At 36.3% G+C, this 22,296-nt stretch overlaps 1 protein-coding gene across 1 annotated transcript; it reads right to left on the bottom strand.

The window, feature by feature from the left end:
* Positions 1-29: 29 nt before the first annotated feature.
* LOC136828115 (uncharacterized) lies at positions 30-21,641 on the bottom strand. Its single transcript, XM_067085896.1, is given in 14 exon segments — positions 30-2,252; positions 2,794-2,973; positions 3,123-3,192; positions 3,195-3,347; positions 6,144-6,267; positions 7,871-8,001; positions 8,779-8,974; positions 9,776-9,906; positions 12,455-12,661; positions 15,796-16,032; positions 16,407-16,632; positions 18,188-18,600; positions 18,923-19,064; positions 21,438-21,641. Coding segments are annotated over 13 exon segments (2,307 nt in total). The 5' UTR covers positions 19,011-19,064; positions 21,438-21,641; the 3' UTR covers positions 30-2,101.
* Positions 21,642-22,296: the final 655 nt, after the last annotated feature.

The following is a 22,296-nucleotide window of genomic DNA, read 5'->3' as shown; positions in this document are numbered from 1 at the left end:
ACACTCCACAAAAATGACAATTCATTACGATAATGGTAAATATTTTATTAATATACTTTTGTTGCAATATAATAACCATACTTCTTTAAACATCTTAACAAATAACATACATAAACTACTAAAATCTAACAAATTAAATATTCCAAGAAAAACAAACATGGCACAAAATAAAAAATAACATACTTGAAGAGTAAAGCTTTAAATATGAATTTATCACACTGGATGGAAGCAGTTTTCTGCTGACCCTAAGACTGGCAAAATTATGCCCAAATTATTTGAGAGAAGCTTTTATCTAACATATACAACTTTACCTACAGCTGGTGTCTACTTAAGTTAAACATCTCCAGTTATATACATTAAAATGAACTACTGTACAACAATAACTACTTAAATTAAAAATATACTGATGACCCATCAAAAGAAATTTTTAAAAAACCTTCATCAACACTTAGTTGAAATTTTACATGTACATGAAATAAATCTTCAAATTATCGCATTAACAGACTCTGTTACTAGGTTTCAGTAGATAATGTACATTACTACCAGCTCAACCTGGGCATAATAAATTTTTACAACTAGTATAGTATGCCTAAAGCTACCAAGAATTGGTGTAGTTCAGTATATAGTAGAACACTGCCTAAAGGATATTTTCTTACATGAGAACTGAAAATTAGAGCAAGGTACAGTTGTTCATGTGAACGCCTAGGTGGGAAGAGACCAAAGCAAAATAAGTAGTAGGCAAAGAGGAATGCCACTGGGAAACAAAAGGTTGCTGTAAGGAACCTTCAGTACTGTCCACAATGTGTTATGCAAGGCAGTGCTGTGCAAGTAAGACTATGCTAAGAATGGACGCTATGTGGCAGTGAGTGTGGAAGCGGGATTGAAAGGACTACTTTGTGCTGCTGTTGAATAAAAGATAAAAAATTATTAATGGGGTTAATGTACATCATCACAACTCTCAATCATATCTTGTGATTGTCAATCTTGAGCATAGTTTGTGATCACTTAATATGCATCCCTCCTTGTTTTGCAAGAAATGTGATGTCTACATATCTTTGTATTGTGTACATTTTCTGTGATAACATTAATAAACATTCTTCACTTTTACTATGCAACACCCCCTGCCTTGAGCATAAATGGAAAATTACCACTGTAACAATGCAATGGCACACTGAATTCTAACACAGTATGACAAGTGCAATAATGCAGTGCACGTTTCTGAAGAATGGGAGTTTGGTGGCAGAGAACCTTCATTAAGGTAGTCAAGGTACCTCATTTCTCTTACCAAGCAAATGACATTATTGGATCACTCACAGTCTGTTAATGTAAGTTAAATGTATAAATATTTAATACCCAACTTATCTAACAAACTTTGTGACACTTATACAAAAAAGTACATGTACCTTTCAAAGCAAACAAACAAAGTTCTGTTGACAAACATGGCTGGAGACTAATAATTTACAGCAAGAAGGAATGGTGGCTACTCTCAAAACCTGCTTGATACAAAGCCTTTGTGTAAAATTAATATCCAGTTCTGAAATACATGTTGCATTTGAAACTTTTCATATATAGTTTCCTCCATCTTAAATTGACACCAGATAATAAGCACTATAAAAGTGCTGTAAAAAATAAAATTCCATTTTCCAAAAGGGTAAAATTAACCGTCTTTGAAAAAGGCTACAAAATTTACAGTCCAAGCATCGATCTAAAGCTGAACAATATGTTTTATACTTTACAGTAAACAATAATGTACAATATATAAATAATAAATATCAGGTTACTGAATCCCAAACCAGCACCTTTATACTTTTAAGCATACATTACTATATTGTGCATTTAACACATTGTAAAAAATACAGGAGATTCCATTTCAATGATACATCACTTTACTGTTACAAGCACCTTTCATTATTTCAAACTATGAGTATGTGACTATTTGTGAAAAACTGTACGAAATATCACATATGAAATTGACACTTTCAGAAAGTGACAATAATAGTTCCATGCACTTTGTGTTGCCTTATTTTATGCAGTCATTCACTTCTTTCTGAGCAATGTTTGTGTTTAATAGTTCTGACTCAAACAAAATCCTTGGACAGGGTCAGAGTTCAACATCTGGTACATCTTCAAGCATAAGAAATCTTTTGACACGTAGTGGAAGAGGATTTGTGTCAAGGGTCACTTGGATTCTCTCACCCATTCTCTGGCGGATGTGAATACGACACAGCTCGCCAAGAGTTAAGGGCTGTGATCTGCAGAGACATTAAAGCTCTTTTACAAACAGGAACAGTTTAGAATTTCAAAACCTCAAAACATGGTACTGTATACTGCTTCCTACTGCCATAAAATTCAATATAAAAGAGAATAAAACTGTGAATTCACAGCTTTATTCAACTTAGAAGTGAACTGTATAAATTACAGATGTTCATTATGTCAAATAATTTATATTTCAATAATGCACCCCTTCTTTCACTAATATGGTCAAGATACTCTTTTCTGCAGCAGCATTGCTGTATGGAATAAACATAATGAGCATGAAGAATCAAAATACTGCAGTGTCAGAAACCAATCAAACATACAAAGCTTATTTTACTAATGGAATATCACCCAGAGTGGCATGATGTTAAAACAAAAATAGATATCAGATAAAAAAAAATGAAATTCTGGACTTCACTTTGGGGAGTCTCTCTTACCAAGGCATGATGAGAGACCAGACATGTGGCACAGCATAATCAAAAGCCACTGACAGCAGGAAACACACAAGAATTATGTAACAGACGGGCCTTAACTTACCTGACCGCTGCAAGGCGTGCTTTCAAGGTTCCTGGTGAAAAAACACCACTGAGCCAATCTGCCTTCCAAAGATCAAACCCAGCTAAAACGAGCAGAGTTGCTAAAGGAGCATGTCCTCTTAGAGCTACCATGTGAAGGTAATCTGGGGTGCATGCAGGAGTCCGATGATTGACACAGCACCTGCATGAGACGATACAAAAAATTTTGTGATCATTTACTTAATAGGATGTCAAAAATATTAGCAATGAATACATTAATCCTTTAAATTTTCTATAAACAGCACTATCTGAAAGCTGAAAACTTAACAAATCAATGCAAGTCATACTGACCCCTGCCGAATGAGCAAAGCAGCAGCCTTATTTTTTTCAAGCAGCAGAGCTCGATACAGAGGAGCATTCTCCTGCACACAGTTTCTACATCTAATCTAGCACCATGAGATCGTAGTAAAAGAAACACAGTATGAAAGTCCTCATATAAAGCATCTCTAGTTCCTTCTACAGCTTCGTGCAATGGAGTAGTACCAGTAAGACCATTTGGATAATTTGTATTGGCCCCTGCAAAATAAATACAACTGATTATGATATAATCATTTTGTAAATCTTGAAGCCAAATGAATTCCCTGCATACACAAACCGCGTACGGGTGTTTCCACTTTACAAATCAAGTATGATGTACATAGGAATATATAGAGCAAACAAACTATGAAGCATGCAGACATGGACTTAAGACCAAGTACTGTAGTGGGTTTAAGATTGGTATGTTATCTGTATTATAGATTAGTTCAACAAACCATATAGAGTTTCAATCTTTATAAATTCACAGCTCTCTCTCCAGGAGGAGTGTTTCTTAATTAAAGGAATAAAATTAGAGCAACATAAAAGTTAAGACACTGATCTCTGGCAATGAGAAATCATTTTAAAAGCACGGAGAGTTGTAAAGGAGCTTAAGCAACATGACTTGCTCATAGACTTGAAAAACATACAAAGGAAGGGTCTAAAGCCTAAAAAACACAGTGGAAATCATCTGAGACTAAAGCATGAAAAAGAAAATTTGCTCAGATTTAGAGCATTAATTAACAGCAAAGTATTATCCAAATTATTGCAATAAACTAAAAGATCAATAAACATGTGCAATAAAGTAATCTTGAAAACAGAAAAAATTATGCATTAAATTTTCACATAATGTAAAGGAATACCTCAAATGATGTTCACAATTCATGGAATAAGGGATACACCTTAATCTAATTACTATACATAACATTAGCACAAATTTTAAAATTAATTTGTATTTTTCCTGGATACACAAATCATACACTTTTATGTTGCAGTATTTCTCAAAATGAACTGGAATTGGTGGTTGAAACTTAGTAACAAGGTAGTTAACTGGTGGTAGGAGGTTGAGCAGGAGGGAAACCCCAACTCGCCATCAACGAGCATTTTTTCCCCTAAGCATCAGGGACTAAGTGGGGTGGTTGAGGTGAGATTATGATAAATGGAAAAATAAACATTACTTTAAAAACCAGAGAGTTGTTTCTACAGGAATACAAACCACTGCCTTTTATATAGGAGATTCACCCCTGAGGTGGGAAGTCATCTCTCAACTGACTGGACATGTCATATTCCATGTTTTGATGGTGAACAGGGGAGTACCTCCAGGGTTTGCTATGGGGTTTGAGGCAAACCACAAATTGACTGAGGAGCTCTACAATCGTACACACCCACATTGTCATGGTTATCCATAAATATTGCAACAGTATTGTATAATGGCTACCTGTTGGCATGAACTCCATCTGCATGAGTACAATCTGGAGACTCTGCATGCACTGAACAATAATGCAGCCCTGACTCAACCCCATATGCTTTTGAGAAGCTCAGGTGTAAAAGTCACAGGCAGTCCTCCTGTCTGATAAGCTACAGGAAAATTCAAGGTACTGAGTATGCACAGAAACCCATGTGAGACCTACTTATGGTAAATATAGCAGCCACTGGTGAACAACTACCACTGCCACCCCTAGAAGTGGAAAAGTACTTGCTTGAAGCCTATCGCAACTTCTTATGAGAAGGATTCTAGGATTCTTCTGCTTCCTATGAGAGGAAGAAGAGGTAGTTGATGAGGGGGAAGGAAGAGGAAGAGTTTCACAAAAAGCATGATAAGTGAGACAAAGTGCACTTGCACTTGATCAATTTTCTCCTTGATCATGTCTTACACTCCCCTTGAGGTTCCACAGGACTGGTCAAGGGGAGAACAGCAGATGTCAACAAAACAGTTGTCAAGGTTGATGCTGTGGAGACATCTCCCATGGGAAGTACAACTGCTAGAGGAGGCTCAAAAGCATTGTTCTCCTTAGTAGGAGTAACTTGAAGGAACATGCAAAAAAGATGGGCTTCCCTAAATGCCAAAGACAGGCCACGTCTTCCAAAGGTACTCAATTGACGGTCACCCTCAGCAAGGCTGACACGGTATGGCTAGGTGACGGTGAAGCATAGAGGCCTCACCTAGGGACAGCCCAGCACATGCACCTGACTCACCAATAAATGAGAGCTTGTGAAGGCACTCACCTTCATGTGCATAGTCCCTTCAGCTGAGCAAGCTGTGATGCATAGAAGGAGCAGAGAGAGGTTCCAGGAGGCTGGGGAAGAAGGACCTGATGATGTTTGGTGGAGCAAAGGGGGTCTTCCTTTCTGACAACACCTACAAACACTTTTTCCTCTTAATCATAAATCTTTTCCACTGAAATAGAGACCAACCTGCATACTTTTCACAGGGAAGGTCAAGACTGCGGATCCTATCCCTATGAAGGAGGATCTACCTAATGGAGGACACAAAGCACCACACAAACTTGCTCATGTCCTTTGCACCTCCATTGTTCACTCTTTTCATTCATGTTAAAAAGGTAAATAAACGCTCAACCAAAAAAAGTTCCAACCGGGTAGACAGCAAAAAGCACAGCAAGGTATCCTCACTTGGTGGCACACCTACCTTGTTACCAAGTTTCTACCATCAATTCCAGCTCAACTTGAAGGATATTCCTACATAAAAGGTGATGGTCTGTATTTCCATAAGCACAAATACACTGATAAAATAATGTGACTGAAAAAGACAGCTCAGCATTAACAAAATCATATACTGTATAACTTTATAAAACTGAATTACTCATGAACAACCCTTTGGCAATTTGCAATTATATTCAAACTAATCTCAGTATCTGCCTACGATTTACAAAAAGTAAGTCAAGATTCTGAAGTTTTCCACTCCTTGATGTTGTCTGTTATTAAACTTCTATATCAACCAATCCCACCATAAAAATTGGAAAAAGTTTTAATCCAGTTTTCATCTTAATGTTTACTTACCATGTTTCAGTAGAAGTTTTATAATTGAAGGTTGACAAGTTCTTGCAGCGATTATGAGAGGTGTGTCACCATTATCATCTCGAAGGTTAACAATGCACCTGGCTCCTAGTAACATCTCTGCTAGCTGAAGAGCACAGAAAATGGATCTACATAATATTAATTTTACAAAGCCACCGAGAAATATTTCCTATTTTAGCACAAGAAAATAGATTAATATATTTTACATACAGATTACTATGCTCCATCAAGCATTACTGCTCATGGCATACATGCAACTTATGCATGTAACATATCTCAAGAATCCTTCTAGCACCTCTTGCATATATTTTCACCATCACCACAGTCCTCCCTGGTTTTGAGCACTTTCCTCCCAATTACTTACTGGGCACTGACATAGATCATACTTCACAGAGTCAAAGTAGTGTAAAACAAGTCTTCCAATTTTTCCTAATAGTATGTGTTTCTGCCAAATATTTTCTTTGGAATTTGAGTGTTACCCAATCTTTTAATATGGCACATCCAATATAGTATCTGTTAAATCATACTGACACAAACTGAGTGATAGATTGCCCTACTTGGGACCTCTACATTTACCCCAAGAATCTTCTCATGAGGTAGCAATGAAAGCTACTGAGCTGGTGTGCATATGAGCCATTGCAGCATCAACTGTGCAGGAGAGTACACAAGCATTATACAGACTGACCTTCATTTTTAGTGTGGACACCTTGAATCAATCCCTTTGACAAGGGGCCGAAAGCACCTTTAAGTTTTACCCATTCAAGTGGATATTTCTTCATCCAAACTGTTTGAGGTGAGAGAAGACACAAAACAGCAAAAAAAATACCGCTTGTTTTAATCAACTCATCCCTCCAGTAGAAGCTCCCTTGCAAATTCACTCTTACCTACATAACAGTTTTTGTAATTTTGCATGTCTGTGATAATTTGTCAAGAAACCTTTGTATAATACAGCATCAGGTGAAATAATGGCAGCACAAAAGTAAAATGCAGATATTTTTTGTCTTAGCATGAAATCCTCTGATATTAGACAATTTCCCAGTAATTTTAAAATGCAAACAGACTCTGTGCTCATTACAAATATAAAAATAAATGTTAAATAGGGCTGGCACTAGCAAAAGTCGTGGCTTCACATAAAATCTAAAGGAAACTTCTCACTCTCCATCAATTATACTTTGGTCTTCATCCCCTCATGAAATGATTTTATAATGTTTAAAAGTATGGAGGGACAACAAAGTGGTTCTAATATTGGAAAGATTTTTTCTTTTCAAAAAGTTTCTAAAAGCAATGTTTACCATGATATAGCTCTAAAGAAATTTTCCTTGTCTTTGTGTCAAAAATAATTACTAAATCACATGGAAAATGAACATTCAATATCTGATCTAAATCAGTATTTTTTAGAACTCAGAAAATGTAAAAATATACAATTATATGATTATCTGACCAGCTCACTAAGCTTATATATAAGGCAGGTACAATATTCCTAAAAGTAAACTTTACAAACAAACCTTCTCTGCTGAAGAGATCTTACTTCCCCAATTGTATTTTAATAGTAAATACAGAATTTTATTTCAGATATTACACAAAGATACTGCACACCAATGTCATTACAATACTAATTATATCAAATTCATCCTAGATGATGTGTTCAAAACCCTATACTGATGACATCTACCTTCCAGAATACTGTACTTTTTTTCACATTACTGTACCTGGTAATGTCGATGGAGAACAGCATAGTGCAGAAGATAATGAGATTGTGTAATCTTTGCTCCAGCTGTCAATAACATTTGCACTAACTTCAAATCTTTGTGCCAAACTGCCTCACAGAGTGGTGTATAACCTGATAAAAGAAACATGCAATTATACATTACATTATTTATTTCATTAAATAATTTAAAGTGACTACCAATCCATGTTTCTAGACTCCCAAAGGTCTAACCCAGTAAATCTGTTCATAACATCTGAAAAATGAAACGATGTAAAGTTAGCCCTTATTTTCTGAAATGCCACAATTGTGGTTTTGCTGGTAGAACCTGAAAAGCCACAATCTTGGCAGTCTTCAAATTCAATGCCCTATAATGTACTTGAGAAACCCCTTGGCCTGACTGCAAAACTGATAGGCTGACAGATTACACCTCACAAAATGACAACAAATCAAAGCACTAGCTTCCGTTATGGCTTTGAAAGGCATGAGAGGAGTGGATGTTAAGACTAAGGTGGTTTTGGAAAAGCACATGATGTATTGTGTATCATTTTTGTTTTCAAATAACACATCGTAAAAAAAAAAGATCCTGGCAATGTACTGCCTAAGTGAATTTCAGTCAAAAGTGTTATCCTATTTCATAAAGACAACTGATATGTGGAAACTTTTTGATAGATATTTTGGCCAGTTACCTCTGTTGAAACATTTGATAGTTCTGCAAGAAGCCTGATTACATATATATATTTGTGTTTCTGTTATTCAGGAATGGTTATGATTAGAATATTACCAATAAAAAGAGAAGAAAATATATATGGTATTTTAAAGCAAAGTATGCAATGAATATTTACACGAATTTATCATTTTGAAAACATTTGTTTATAATAACACCACTGAAATGGATACAATATTGCTTACCGTGAATTTCTTCTATGTTTACTTTAGCTCCTCTTTTCAGTAACAACTGAACTACTTTGTAATGAGAACGTGATACTGCCAGAATAAGTGGGGTACGGTCTGAACCATCTAAGGAGTCAATTTTCGCCCCTCGGTCAAGTAAGGTTTCCACAATGTCCGTATAACCTCTGGATGCAGCTATATGCAGCGGGGAACTCTGAGTTAAAACAATTGGAAATATATATTAATGAAGAGCTAAAGTCATTGAAATGTTCAACTTAGCAGTAATTGAGAATAACATGTAATGGTCATCAATGAGTACACAGAGTGAAATGATTTCCATTAATCAATGACTAAGTCCTCAAAATATTCAACTTTTGCAAAGAACAGAGGCTAACATGCAATGATCATCATCATCAGTCTTAATAAGACAACCAATTAAACTTGGATCTATATGACTGGTTAAACAAATGTGTATTAATAAAGCAATGTTTACATCCTACAGGCATTGCAGACACAACAAACTAAGGATCAATTGGAGACCTCCTTTGATCATCTTACAATCATAGTCATTCAAGTACTTTTGACATTAAGGAATTAAGGAACGAATGTTAACAGGAGTGCAGATTATTATCATAGATAACTGTCTTTGTTTGATTATACTAACACAAAATAGGCACTCATAAAAATTTCATGAAAAAATGCTTATTCAAATGTGACTACATATAAAAAATAGTGAATCTGATATACAGAAATATACAAAAATAACAGAGCCTTATGTCTCATGGTCCTGAATCCTAAACTGATGAGGAAAGCATTGACAAATGTAATTTACTTCAGTGCTCTTTATATTTTAAAATGATCACACATGTACTAACTACCAAATTATGGCAGCATTCATTAGAAAAATATGATCACCACAAAATATCCATCTGAATATGTTAACAACACATCTGAAACAGAGGTTCTACTCAGTGTATAACAAAAGAAATATAAAAGAACAGGAATCATTTCTAACCTTATCACTCATTTTATTGTTTACTCTCGCACCACCTTCAAGAAGTAGAGTGATAACTTCCGCCATCCCTCGCTGAGCAGCCAAATGGAGGGCTGTCATGTGCTCTGCATCAGGAGTATCAACACGAACACCTGGGAAAAAGCATGAAGTATTAAGGAAGGTACATTCACTTGTCAATACTACTTCACCAAAAACATTTAATCTTGATGTAAAAGGACTTTCAATATTCAATTTAATTCTATGAATTTAAAAAAGGACACTGTGCGTCCTATCTAAATTAAAAAGAAACATCATCATAAAGTATTACATTACAATTTTTGGACAATTAATACTGTACCCTGGCAAAAATAAAAATAAAATCTCTTTCACATAATTACAGTCGGAGCAGAATTAAACATTACTATTCAAAATTACACTGAAAAACTGAGTTTTTCAACACAAAAGCTGATATTTTCATACAACCCATCAACAAAATAATTACCAAAATTTATGGTCTCAAATGCCCAGTCTAAGTCTTTTGTCTAATGATATGTCTGCAATGGGGAACCACAAGTATGTACTATATGACTAACTAACCTCATATTTTGTGTAGTTTGGAAATGCAGTTTGGGAGGAGGAAACTCATTATATGAATAATGGGTTTGCATGTAAAAAAAAAAAAATAGTAGTAGTTTTGTCCTAAAAAGTCAGCTTGTTTCATCACAACCTATTAACCATATATTTGCCAAAACAGCACTTTGAGTGGGAGGTCAAGTTACTGAATGTAGATTAGGTGAGCACCTGGGGACTTATAAGTCAAATAATGAGGATCTGATAAGTCAAAAGGATATTCACATAGAGGATGAGCCAACAGTGCAAACAGGGCCCTATACTAGCCAATTTTCTCAGATTTAGCATACAATCTGACTTACCAGGCATATAGGACATAGCTACAGTACACCCAGAGCTCCATGATGAATGAAAGATGATAAAATGAAAAAGTGGAAGACTATGAATCTCCAATTTCTTCTTCCAAAGATAACGTTGGCCTGCCATAACTACTAATCCCAATGTACGATAAATCCAACCATGTCTTCACGACATCTCTTAAATATAAAGCAGTAAAGGTAGACTGGCATTGTCAGGTACCTGCACTAAAAATACATAATACATCCATACTGGGTTTAAAAGCTACTTAAGAGGGCTATGATTTTGTGGACTCACTCTTGTACCTGATGTACTTTGCCACCTAAAATAATACTGCAGGCTATCAGGTTGCCCTGCCGTAACAGCAAATGGAAGATTGCATACCTCATAAACTGTTTCCTTTGTTTTCCTATAAAGAGGAATAGCCTGTAATCCATGGTGCTTTGTAGGTAGTGTCAAACAGACCTCATTTGACAACGCAGAAGGCCCTTGTTACTTGAGACAGAAGAAAGAGAGGGAACAGCAAAGTTCCAGCTAAATGTTATTTGGGTGTTTGTTATGAAGTTAGGTGCAAATGGCAGTGCCACCTATATCCAACCTCTAGTGCACCCAACCATTCCAAACAGCAAAAAAATATGGGCAGCAATCATATTTGATATACTAGCAAAATCTCCAAATATTAGTACAGTACAATAAAAATGGAATATTACTGAAAGTAAAAGAAAACATTCTACCCAGAGATTATGAAGCAGATCAATAATTCTAGGAAGGTAGCACAGTACCTACAAAATACAAGGCAATTACAAAGTAATAAAATTACCTGTTATTAAACATCTTCAAGGATACTAAAAACAATAAAAAATAGTGTAAAGTGGCAAAGACAGTCTACTTGCACTTTGCTCATAGTGCAGAAAAATAAATGCACAGGAAAACCTACCTCTTTGCATTAATAGAAAAAACCTGTTAGCTAGCTAGCATGGACACTCATCACTAAGAATTCAAGACCAAACTTAACAAAAAGTAGAAACAAGATAAACAAAACCTTGAACAACTATTTACTATGTAAAGACGAATAACTCTTGGGAAAAATTTATTTTGTAATTATTAAAAGTCAAGCCATCATTACAAAGAAAGTTGGTGAACCAAGAAAAATGCAGGCAATGGAAGTGCCTGTGATGGTACAAAATTTACACCTTTGCCTCTTACAGTATTGAGAGAAAGTTGTTGGTTTCAGTTCACATATACACCTTATGGTACTCAGGTAAACAAAGCCAGGTTTCCCCAACCCCCCTCCACACTATGACAGTAACTGGCCATGATACAGAGCTAGTGATATTCACAGTCAGGGGGAGGCGTGAACCCTTGACCTTCTAGTTCCAACAAAAGTAAAAACTGGGGAGAAAAGAATGAATTGGCTAACAAATAATTTAAAAAAAAATCACTGGTGACTGAAAAAATGTGACCCTAAAACAAACTTGGGATTTCTGGACAAAGCTGTGAGCAGCACTGTATACGCTCTCACAAAATATGAGATTATACTTGCCATTCCAGACAGCATGATTCATTAAACTATCAAACCATTCTGTCAGTCAGACATCAAACTGTGAGTCTAAGGACATTCAAGACTGTGAATGCAGGCAAATATATGACACATGGGCTCACAAACTGTTTGATTACCAAGTCAATGACCATTTTTGCAAACAATGTGCTGTTCTGTGCTGAGTTAACCGCTCAGCTTTCAGCTTTCTTAAAACCAGAAAAATAGTACTGTACCTGATTTGATTAACATATGAACTATATATGTGTGACCCTGTTCTGTAGCATAATGTAAAGCTGTTCTCCCATAAGCATCTTGCTGATTCATATCACAGGTACGTCTCAAAGACCACGGTGATGCAAGCCCCAAAGACAGGTACTCAGAATGCAATTGAGCTAACCATGGACTCGAGTGATGTGAATGAACAAGACCTTTGTGACGTCCTGCAAGAGAGAAGCACATATAAGACCCTAAGTACAAATTGACTTTGAGCATAAAACTTCGAGTACATTATTCAAGACAAACAATTCATAATGTTACATGACCCTTCATACTGCTCACTTTGTCTTTGTCCTTCATACTTTTACATCTAATGCCATCAATTCCTGTGGCCTCAAGTCCCCAATCAAACAATCATCCCTCTGCATTTCCTTTTGGGTTAAGCCATACTCTTTTGTCATCTTATTTCTGTCAATCTTTGATTAGTTGTACATTATTCAAAATAACCCTAGGTTAAATAAATACAAAGCTCTTGCTTTACTTCTTTTATAATACCTGGTGCTAGTATGGTGTTAACAAAGAGTGGAAACCTAACAGACTAGGTCTTTTCTCATCTGATTATCTATTGCTAGTTTGGTTCTTTCTATCTCAGCAGTCTATTCAGAAATAGAAAATGCCTGTTGCAATGAATGTCAGACCTCACTTCTTGTTATCTGATTCCCAAACACAGAAAGGTTTAAGAAACTGTCCATCCTTTCTTGTATCTTGTCAGTTAAACTCTCCCAATTACTGTATAAATCTGTTTCCTTAATTACATAATAGGTTGCAAATGTGTTAACTAGGTCATTCTGATCTCTCCTGATCACAAGAACTTTGCATGTTTGAGAATGAAGTAGTGGTCTTCTCAAAACCTTATTTTAAATGTGGGCTTCAGTAATAAAATCACCTTTCTCTTGGTATGTTTTACCTATGTTTTCCTACAAATCATCAATTACTTCCTCTTTTTAGAGGTACCTTTCCTTCATTTTCTCTCAACATTATAAAGATGCACAATTTGTCTATAGAAGTTTGTAAATAAAATTTCTATGAAAAGGGAAACTCAAATTTGCCGGACAGAGGTCACCCATCCTTTACAGTCAAGGCAATCAATTCTCAAAATCTTACTTGTTACTTGATAAAGACATTGGATAGAACCTGAATTTGTGGTGATCAACACTGTGTGTGCTCATCAGAGTAACTGTCTTAACTGATTCTTGCTCACAGAAATTAACTTGGAACTCTGTTTCAATCCATCAGATATTATAATTGGAATGAAGATTGCCAAACTGGTGTTATGAACTGGATAAACTTCCTGCCTATTGTGACTTCAAATCTTGAGACAGATCATATCCAATATGAATCTGTCTTGCATGCTGTCCATTAGTTATAATTTTTCAAGTTTTTTAGAACAACCTGACATACTTTCTGCCAGTTACATTGTGACATTTCCTCTATCCAAAAAAGGCGATCCTGGGTGGTGATTTCTTCTTATATAGATGAAAGAGTTTAGTGAAGAGTAACCCAGTTAATTGGTCTAGGTGAAAGAAAACAGTAAATTTTTGATGCATTCTTGCCAAGCTGTCAAGTAATGATTGACTGACTGATTTATGGAATTCAGGCGGCAAGAAAATCACTGTGGCACTTTTAGCCATTCAGCGCTTAAACTGAAAAGAGGGAGTGGGTGTGTCTGGACAGTAAAATAAAGAGATCCAGAAAATAAAGAAGTACAAGGATCTAAAGGTGGAACTGGGAGAAAAATCAACAGCGGCAATAAGAAGTAATAATTAGAGAGGCTAAACAGAGACTGAAGAAAGAATGAGGGAACGGAGGTAAAGCAAAAAGCTAAAAAGTGGTTGCAGCCAGTGGCTGAAGGGATGCTGTAAACACCCTTTAGTAATGTCTACAATGCACATGTTGTTAGATACAGCAATATGTATTAGCTAAACAAGAGGCAGTGATAAATGGAATTAAGGAAACAATAACACTGACTAATGGCAAGGTGGAGAAAGAAAAAATTTCATCAGGTACTAATATGTCAATAGCAAAGCTAGGGAGGGAACAGAGATTTGGTATACTTGTGTGAATTCATATATCAACTAGCGCTCAGACTCCTTGAAGGAAGAAGAGGATGACCCTAAGGACTAAGATGGCAAGGGAATGGAGTTCCTGTCAGACACAAGAGGGTCACATAGACTCATCCTTCCTAGCTTGGCCCCTACTACTACTAATCTAATGACTGATAAAAGTCTTCCTACATTCGTATTTGACCACAATAACTCCCATTAAGAATCACCTACAGACGAATGTTACATTAAGAAAGTATTTGTTTTCCACGGTTAGAAAAAATGTAGATCTGCATCACAGGCTGATGAAACCTGCTGCAAGTCCTGTCACTAACTTCAAAGCAAATTCCTTACTTAGACATACTGTAATTAGCACAGCACGACACTGATCCAAGTTTCAACAATATTCTTCTATAACAGTTAAAAAAATATCAAATCACTATAAATTTACAAAAATAATATTTTATACAGATATATATATAGCAGTTTAAATTCCTTGTAGTAATGTGGGAATAAGTAGAATATGTGAAGCATGGAGAGATACATAATAAAAATGTTCAGCAGGATAGCCTTTATTTGGGGTAAAATAAAATGAAAAAAAGATAGAAGGATGTAGAAGGAGTGAATGGGAATTCAAGTCTCCAACTTTACAAAGTCTCACATATCAGCAAAGTTTAATTGGTCTTCTACTACATATTCAGAATGGTTGGTTTGTGTCTGTATAACATGGTTTTTTTTACAGCTAGAAGATGCATCAGCTAACATAAAAGGTCATTCTTATGTAAAAAGTAACTCTGAATGAAAAACCTCACTAGTAATGTATTCTTTTTCTCCTACTTGTGCCAGTTTCAATGAATCTGAAACCAAAATATGTGGAAGGACCTGGTGCCAGGATCACAATGAGGCCTGATAACACACAGTACAGGCAATCCTTGGTTATTGGCGGGGATTCCGTTCTGGGAGTGTGATGATAACTGAAAATCACTACTAACCAAAAATCTGCAATTTCTGGCGCTTTTCAGGGCTTCTTGGCGCCAAAAAGCGCAGAAAATTGCCGATTTTCGTTGCCTGACAAACGCCATTAACTGAGCCCGCCATTAAACAGGGACTGCCTGTATGAGTGAATGGAGACAAAATGTGAATCAAAGTCAAAATGAAAATGAAATTACAGTACGAATATGTTTTCTCTAACTACAAATCTATGATCGATATAATTACAAAACTTATGATTCTTTAATAAAGGAGCATCTGCCTACCATGATCTCTCTCATGGCGGTGTGAGCGGTGATTGTGACGAGCATGCCGCCTCCGTCTTCTGTTTTCAGTTTCAAATTCTGAATCTGAAGAAACTATATTGGCTCGCCCTCTACCTAATGTGCGTTGAAGAAGGATGGAAGCAGAATGACGATGGGGTTGATGATGATGACGGCGCTCAGCCATCAAAGCGGAGTCCGAGTCTTCCGTTGATGACACAATAGGCCCAGAAGAGTCCCCTGGACAGCAAATACATTTAAAGATCCCAGTGCAAAGTGCATTATAAGTATATTATAGCTTCTTCCAAGTGAATACTAAAGAACAGGGATAGAAAGCTACTAAAACCTGCCAAATCCAGATCTTTCTGACTCAACAGTATGGATCTTCATGTTGTTTTATTATATATCAATACCTTGAAAAAAGTTATCTCACACCTGAGCAAGCTCTCTATTCTATTAAAAACACATTTCTATTGCATATTATACTGTTTACTGAAAATTTACTAACGCATGAACATGAAACAAATTCTGAAGAGGGGACATTCATATATCACATGCAATACAGTATAAATTTCAAACAGGCACAACGAAAAATTTGTCCTTTAATCTCTTACCGGTATCTTCATCCTCTTCTCGGTACTCATAAACATAATAACCAATATTACTTGGGGTATACTGATTTGGGTTATGAGGGTTGTGGGCGCACACAGGTGCACTGTAAGCCCCTTCAATTTCCCGTTCTGAGGTGTCTTCGTTGTTATTGCTTGGAAGATCACGGCCCCGAAGTCCTGCTTCCCAGTCACTGTGCTGATTGGTATCGCTCAAATCAAGCCCCCACAACTGAAAAGAAACGAAAGTGGAGAAATGGACCGCACTATTCCTTCATGGACCTCTGAATCTAGAATAGAGGCATATTCTCTACTTTTTGGGCAAGAAGCTGAGCACCCTTTCACCAAGTATCAAATTTTTAATCAGTCATACAAGAATATTATGTATCTGGTTACTAAAAGAATTCACCAAGAATTTACTTCAGTGGAGAGTATCAAAATTATTCTGCAACTTAATGAGGATATCACATTGTCAGATATATTAATACAAATAAAAATGTTTCTTTTAAGTGAAAAAAACACTCACATTCTGAAGTATTCATTCTATATAACATGAAAATAAAAAATATTACTTGTAATTTTTAGATTTCCCTAAAATATCACTGATTAGCAGTTTTGACAATGTGTAAAATCCTTGAAAGTTGTTAATGGTGACAAGGTCATTTACTAACCATAATGAATGATTTTCTCTGAATATTTGTCTTGAAAACTTATATCCTATACACGTTTCAGGTGGTCTTAAAAAAATATTTAAGGAACTGTACATAAATATTTCAGGACAATTTTTCTTGAATTTTCATCCTTCCAGAATTTAAACCTTGTATGGAAAAAATCCAGAAAAAGTTCCATATCTAAGGATCTGATGAGTCTACCCTTGCATTGGTATGGCTATCTGATGTACAGGAGGAGTTTACTTATCATGAGAAATCAAGAATAAGACCCTAATTGCATGTTAGGAAAATGTACATGGCACATGTGCTAGGTTACCTGTGCACCCCAACACTTGTGCCATCTATGTTCCACTATTTAGTTTATAACTAGTGATTCTTATACAGTATGTATAACCTTTTCTAGGAAGTAAAGACCTTTGTACTACAACTGTATAAGGACACAAAATTTCTACTTAAAAGAAAGTAACTTAATCCTTCATTTCTTAAAAATATTATAAGAAAGATGAAATGCAAATTAATACTAATATGTATTCCAAAAAATGTCATATCTTATCAACTGTTACTTCTTTAGCCTGTCTCAAGATCTTCAAATTTATATTGCCCTCTATGACTAATCTTTTCCAGAATAATTTTGCCTTCTTTCTTATTTCATATGTTATTTTTCCCAATTTTAATCATCTTTATTGCTCTTAAATATTTATACCATTTCACCTGGTTCATTTAACTCAAGCAAAAAAAGAAATTAAATACTAAAACTGTAAGATCATAATTACAACTTTGTAACCCGTTCAAGTGTGATGTGTTCTGGGGCATATCCTAACAACTGTGTATTTCTAACTGATTGCAGTTTTAAAGTATATATTTAAAAAAATATTCTACTTTTCTTAATAGAACATTGGTATGCATTATTCTGTTATTTTCTATGCTGAATAAAAATTTCTACTAGCCAAGCATTTACCACTTTGAAAATATAACTTCATTTGTTAAAGTACTGAGAGAGAGAGAGAGAGAGAGAGAGAGAGAGAGAGAGAGAGAGAGAGAGAGAGAGAGAGAGAGAGAGAGAGAGAGAGAGACTTTAATTTAATTATAACAATCTAACAAAAATATTCAACTGACCTCATCACTACAGGTACAAGTTTCTGAGTCAACACTGGGAGAGCAACATTTGTGAGGCTGTGGACTTCTTAAGGAAGACCCAAGTGAAGGACGGAGACTTGAAGTAGAAGCTACAGTAGCTGCAGCAGTAGATATGGGTAGCGTTGGCCATGTAGATGAGGTGGGGGCTACTACAGTTGGAGAAGACAGGGGTGGATAAGTTGGAGATGTGACAGTGGCTTGTGATGTAGTTGGGCTTTCCACATTTGTTGGGCAAGATGAAAACATCACTTCTGTATCTATATCTTCTTCTTCAGGTGTGGTGTAAAATTTTTCTGCATCCAGCAGGAGACAAACTATGGCAAGATGACCCAGCTGTGCAGCACGACCCAACACAGTACGTCCACAAGTAGGAAGCACATTAACATTTGCCCCTGTGTGGAATGAAAAACAGTACTATATCTATAACATCAAATTTTCTTTGTTTTAAAGTAGAAATTCTTAGACAGCTGCTCTGGTGAAACTCTCTGGACGATTAGTAAAAGGATATGAAAGTTCTGAAGAGGTAAAAAGAATCTTACAAAAATATCACAGTGAACAACATTATTGCAATCGCACAAAAAGGAGATACTGTAACGTAGGAGTTTACTACCACTGAAAACATGTAGCCTACATAGTTGCATTATATTTAATATTCACAAAATACAGTAAAATGAACAAACTTTCGGCATACCATAAATGCAAAGAATGACTAACCTTTCTTCAAAAGATCCATAACTGTATCCACATCACCAATACTGACAGCCTCATAGAGATTGTCAGCCATCTGAGTTAAGGTTGCCATTGTGGACTACGTGTGGCCACAACCTTCCTCATGGGCCAGAGCTATTATATCATCCTAAAAGGAAAATGATAAGAAAAACATTAGGTATTTTGAAAAATTCAGAATCACCACAAATGCTACAAAATATTTTTGTAAAAAGTATTTTTTCCTGTATTCTTCATACTATGAAAGTCTTCATATTTACTACGATTTTAACAACACGACAGCAAAAAATGGTGGCCCTAAGAACTTACTAAATAAATAAAAAACATAACAAGACTGTTGTTCATCTTGGTAATGGAGGGAACTAATGATCAAGTCAATGACATTTGAGTACAGTAAGTGACAATTCTTAAACTGTGAGTATAGAGCACCCATGTGTCACTAGTCAAACAAGACTCAAGTTCACATTCTTTGATTCAAAACTATTGTTACCTTACACTGCTCTTTTCTAGACAGTTTAGCAAAAGTATAATAAAAAATTTGTACGCTATAGGAGCACACTGTCTCCGTGACGCAGAAATTATATAAAGATACTGCAGTCATCTTTAAGTCAAACATGGTTACTGTACTTATCTAGCTTAACTCTGAAACTGCTCAGGGAAAACATTCTTCATAAATTGTTGAAAAAATCATTAATTATTCTGATAAAAGGCAACCTTTCTCCTCCACTTCTCACTACATATATGCAGATGAAGAAAATAAAAGACTTTTAGCCAACATTATTAGCTACTTAATGCAATTTTAACAAAGTTGCAAAAAAGATGCAAAGAAATATTCTTATAAAACACAGGCTTTGTATTTTCTAGTCGTCGGAACTTGAGAAAAACAAAAGTCATTAAGGTTGCAGGCAATTGCAAATACACATTTCTGTAGTTCATTAAGCCATTGGTTCAGGCCTTATCAAAACTCTTTGTTGCCTCTCAGCTTAGTTGTCCTCCTCTTACGAAATTACAGCATCCACCTTCCATCCTAACTTGTCAGAGTATAACTAGAGTACAACTAAAATTCTGAAGCAATAAAGTTTTTCCATGATCACGAAGCTTCCATTACAGCCATTTAATGCATTTATAAACCTCAAATGGTTTTTTAATCTATTAGTTAAGGCCCCTATGATAACATAACATCATGCGAGTAATTTTTTGGACAAGCATATAAGGGTGGAGGCGTTGCATTATTTTCCCCTGGGAGTTAGCAAACTAGGCTATGATCACACCCAAACACTGAAAAGGATAGTACAACTCCCTTCCTGAAACTACAGCCTTCGACCTATTAGATTTATGGTAAGCAATATATATGAAGTCTAAGCAAAAGACTGGGTGAGCAAACAGTTGCCCTAGGTTAGGTTAGCCCCACTCGGGATTCTGTTGGGTTAAGGGGGATGCCACCACCCACCCAGGTAGGATAAGACATCTGACGCAAAGACACAGTAAGTTATGGAAGGTTAGATCGGGTTGCATCCAAGCAACTGCCATTACCAAATTTTCATGCTTTATAATATTTTTTAATAAAATATATTTTGTCAGAATACCATTGCCTTCTCTTTTTCTCCATATTAATACGGCAAACTGTAAATCGCAACACAGTTTTATATTAGCTGGCGGAGGGGGTGCAGTAGTATTCTGACAAGTCGTATTTATTAATTTTGTATACAGTAAAGGGTGTATTTAATGCAGTATAGGTGAGATAATTTGAGAAATTTACAGTCTTTACTTTACAATTTTACTCTCATCACAAGGGGCTGGTACTAAACACAGCTCCCGTAGAGTTTTCCTGTAAAATTACCCAACTACAGACTTAGCGTGGTTTACATTGTGCGAGACGCCTCAAAACCAGCCTTTTTCAACAAATATACATGAAACCAGATATTCATTAAGAAAGTCGTCAGCCCAAGATACAATTTAAAGTCAGTTGGAACGACCTCACCACAGCTGCTGCCTCTTTAGCCTATAGCCTACACTAGCTTTGCCTGGTCGTGCATAGGCTAATTCACTATGAACAGGCCTAAGTATGATCTGGCATAACCCAGGGTAGGCCTATGCTCATAAAAATGTAATCTCTGGCAACTCAGCCAATAAATACCAATGAAGGGTGATCTTTGTTAACATCAGTTATGCCTAATTACTAAAATTATCCAGAGAAACAGTAATTTGCCCTATCTAAAGGGAGGCTAGGCCTATGTAGCCTCGCTTAAACTCTAGATGGGATAGGCCTACCGTACCATCGTCAACACTACCCCAATTAATATGCTCGACTTGACAGATTTCCAAATTAGGCTCAAACCACGACAAAACAAAAATGAAGCACCTGACAACCCGCGCCGAGGCCTACGTCAGCGTAGGCCTAAAACGTAACCAGAATTGACAGGACAGAGACTCATCTGCAGCGGCCGAAAGGTTCCGGAGGTTAGGCATAGGCCTAACCACAGACGGCCACAACAGAAGTTACCTGTTTATCCTAACGTCAGCTGGTGAACCTGGTTCCATTAGGGGGGAAGCACGCAAAAAGCATCGGGGAAGAACACTGCTTAAGTGACGAACAACGTAAAAATGTGTGCCATGTCTATGCCCGTTTGTGCTGCTCGCTAATTACCAAAACAAACACAACGTTCCAATAATCCATATTGTTTCAGAAGCGTTCATTTCGTTCCACAACTTATCGGCTCTTCTTTAAAAACATTTCGACACAGGGTCATACGTTCAGTTTCATATCCTTATCCTGTTGTGTAATTTTAGTTCAGAGTGAAAACCGAATTTTGACGGAAGCCGGGCTTGCATTTAATATAAATGGCGTTTCAGAGTGAGGGAATTTTTGACATTTCAGCCAGTGAACCAAATAATTCAGAAATACCAAAGTGACCTACCATACCCAAGTACTGTTCTTTATTTATTTCCCATAATAACTCTTTTTGGGTCTACGTCCATGTATGGTGCGCGGAGTATCATGTTGTCATCACTTTTCAAAGAAAAATATTTCTCGTAAAGTGTTTGTCTGGTCAAAAACACACATAACCAAATGCGAGGCACTGGTTACTATCTACAAAAACACCACATTAAATTTGATTTATTTGAGTTACCCGGCGTCGCACATCAGATTCAAGTTAACATAGTTCACACAGCAAATGTTAACACTAATAAGGATACTGGAAAGTAAGAGAAGTTCGCCGACACAAGACATTATTGCACAAGAACCAGACTATACTCACCAAACTACCCCCGACAGACATGAAAATCGGATTACCGTACTCGGGTAACGAGTCGGATTACTCGGGTAAAAAGTGAGTCAGGTGTAGCTACTCGTAGAGAGC

Source organism: Macrobrachium rosenbergii, chromosome 42, assembly GCF_040412425.1.
Source record: "Macrobrachium rosenbergii isolate ZJJX-2024 chromosome 42, ASM4041242v1, whole genome shotgun sequence".
Lineage (NCBI taxonomy): Eukaryota > Metazoa > Arthropoda > Malacostraca > Decapoda > Palaemonidae > Macrobrachium > Macrobrachium rosenbergii.
Note: the sequence above shows the minus strand (reverse complement) of the source record. Positions and strands in the feature narration are given on the sequence as shown.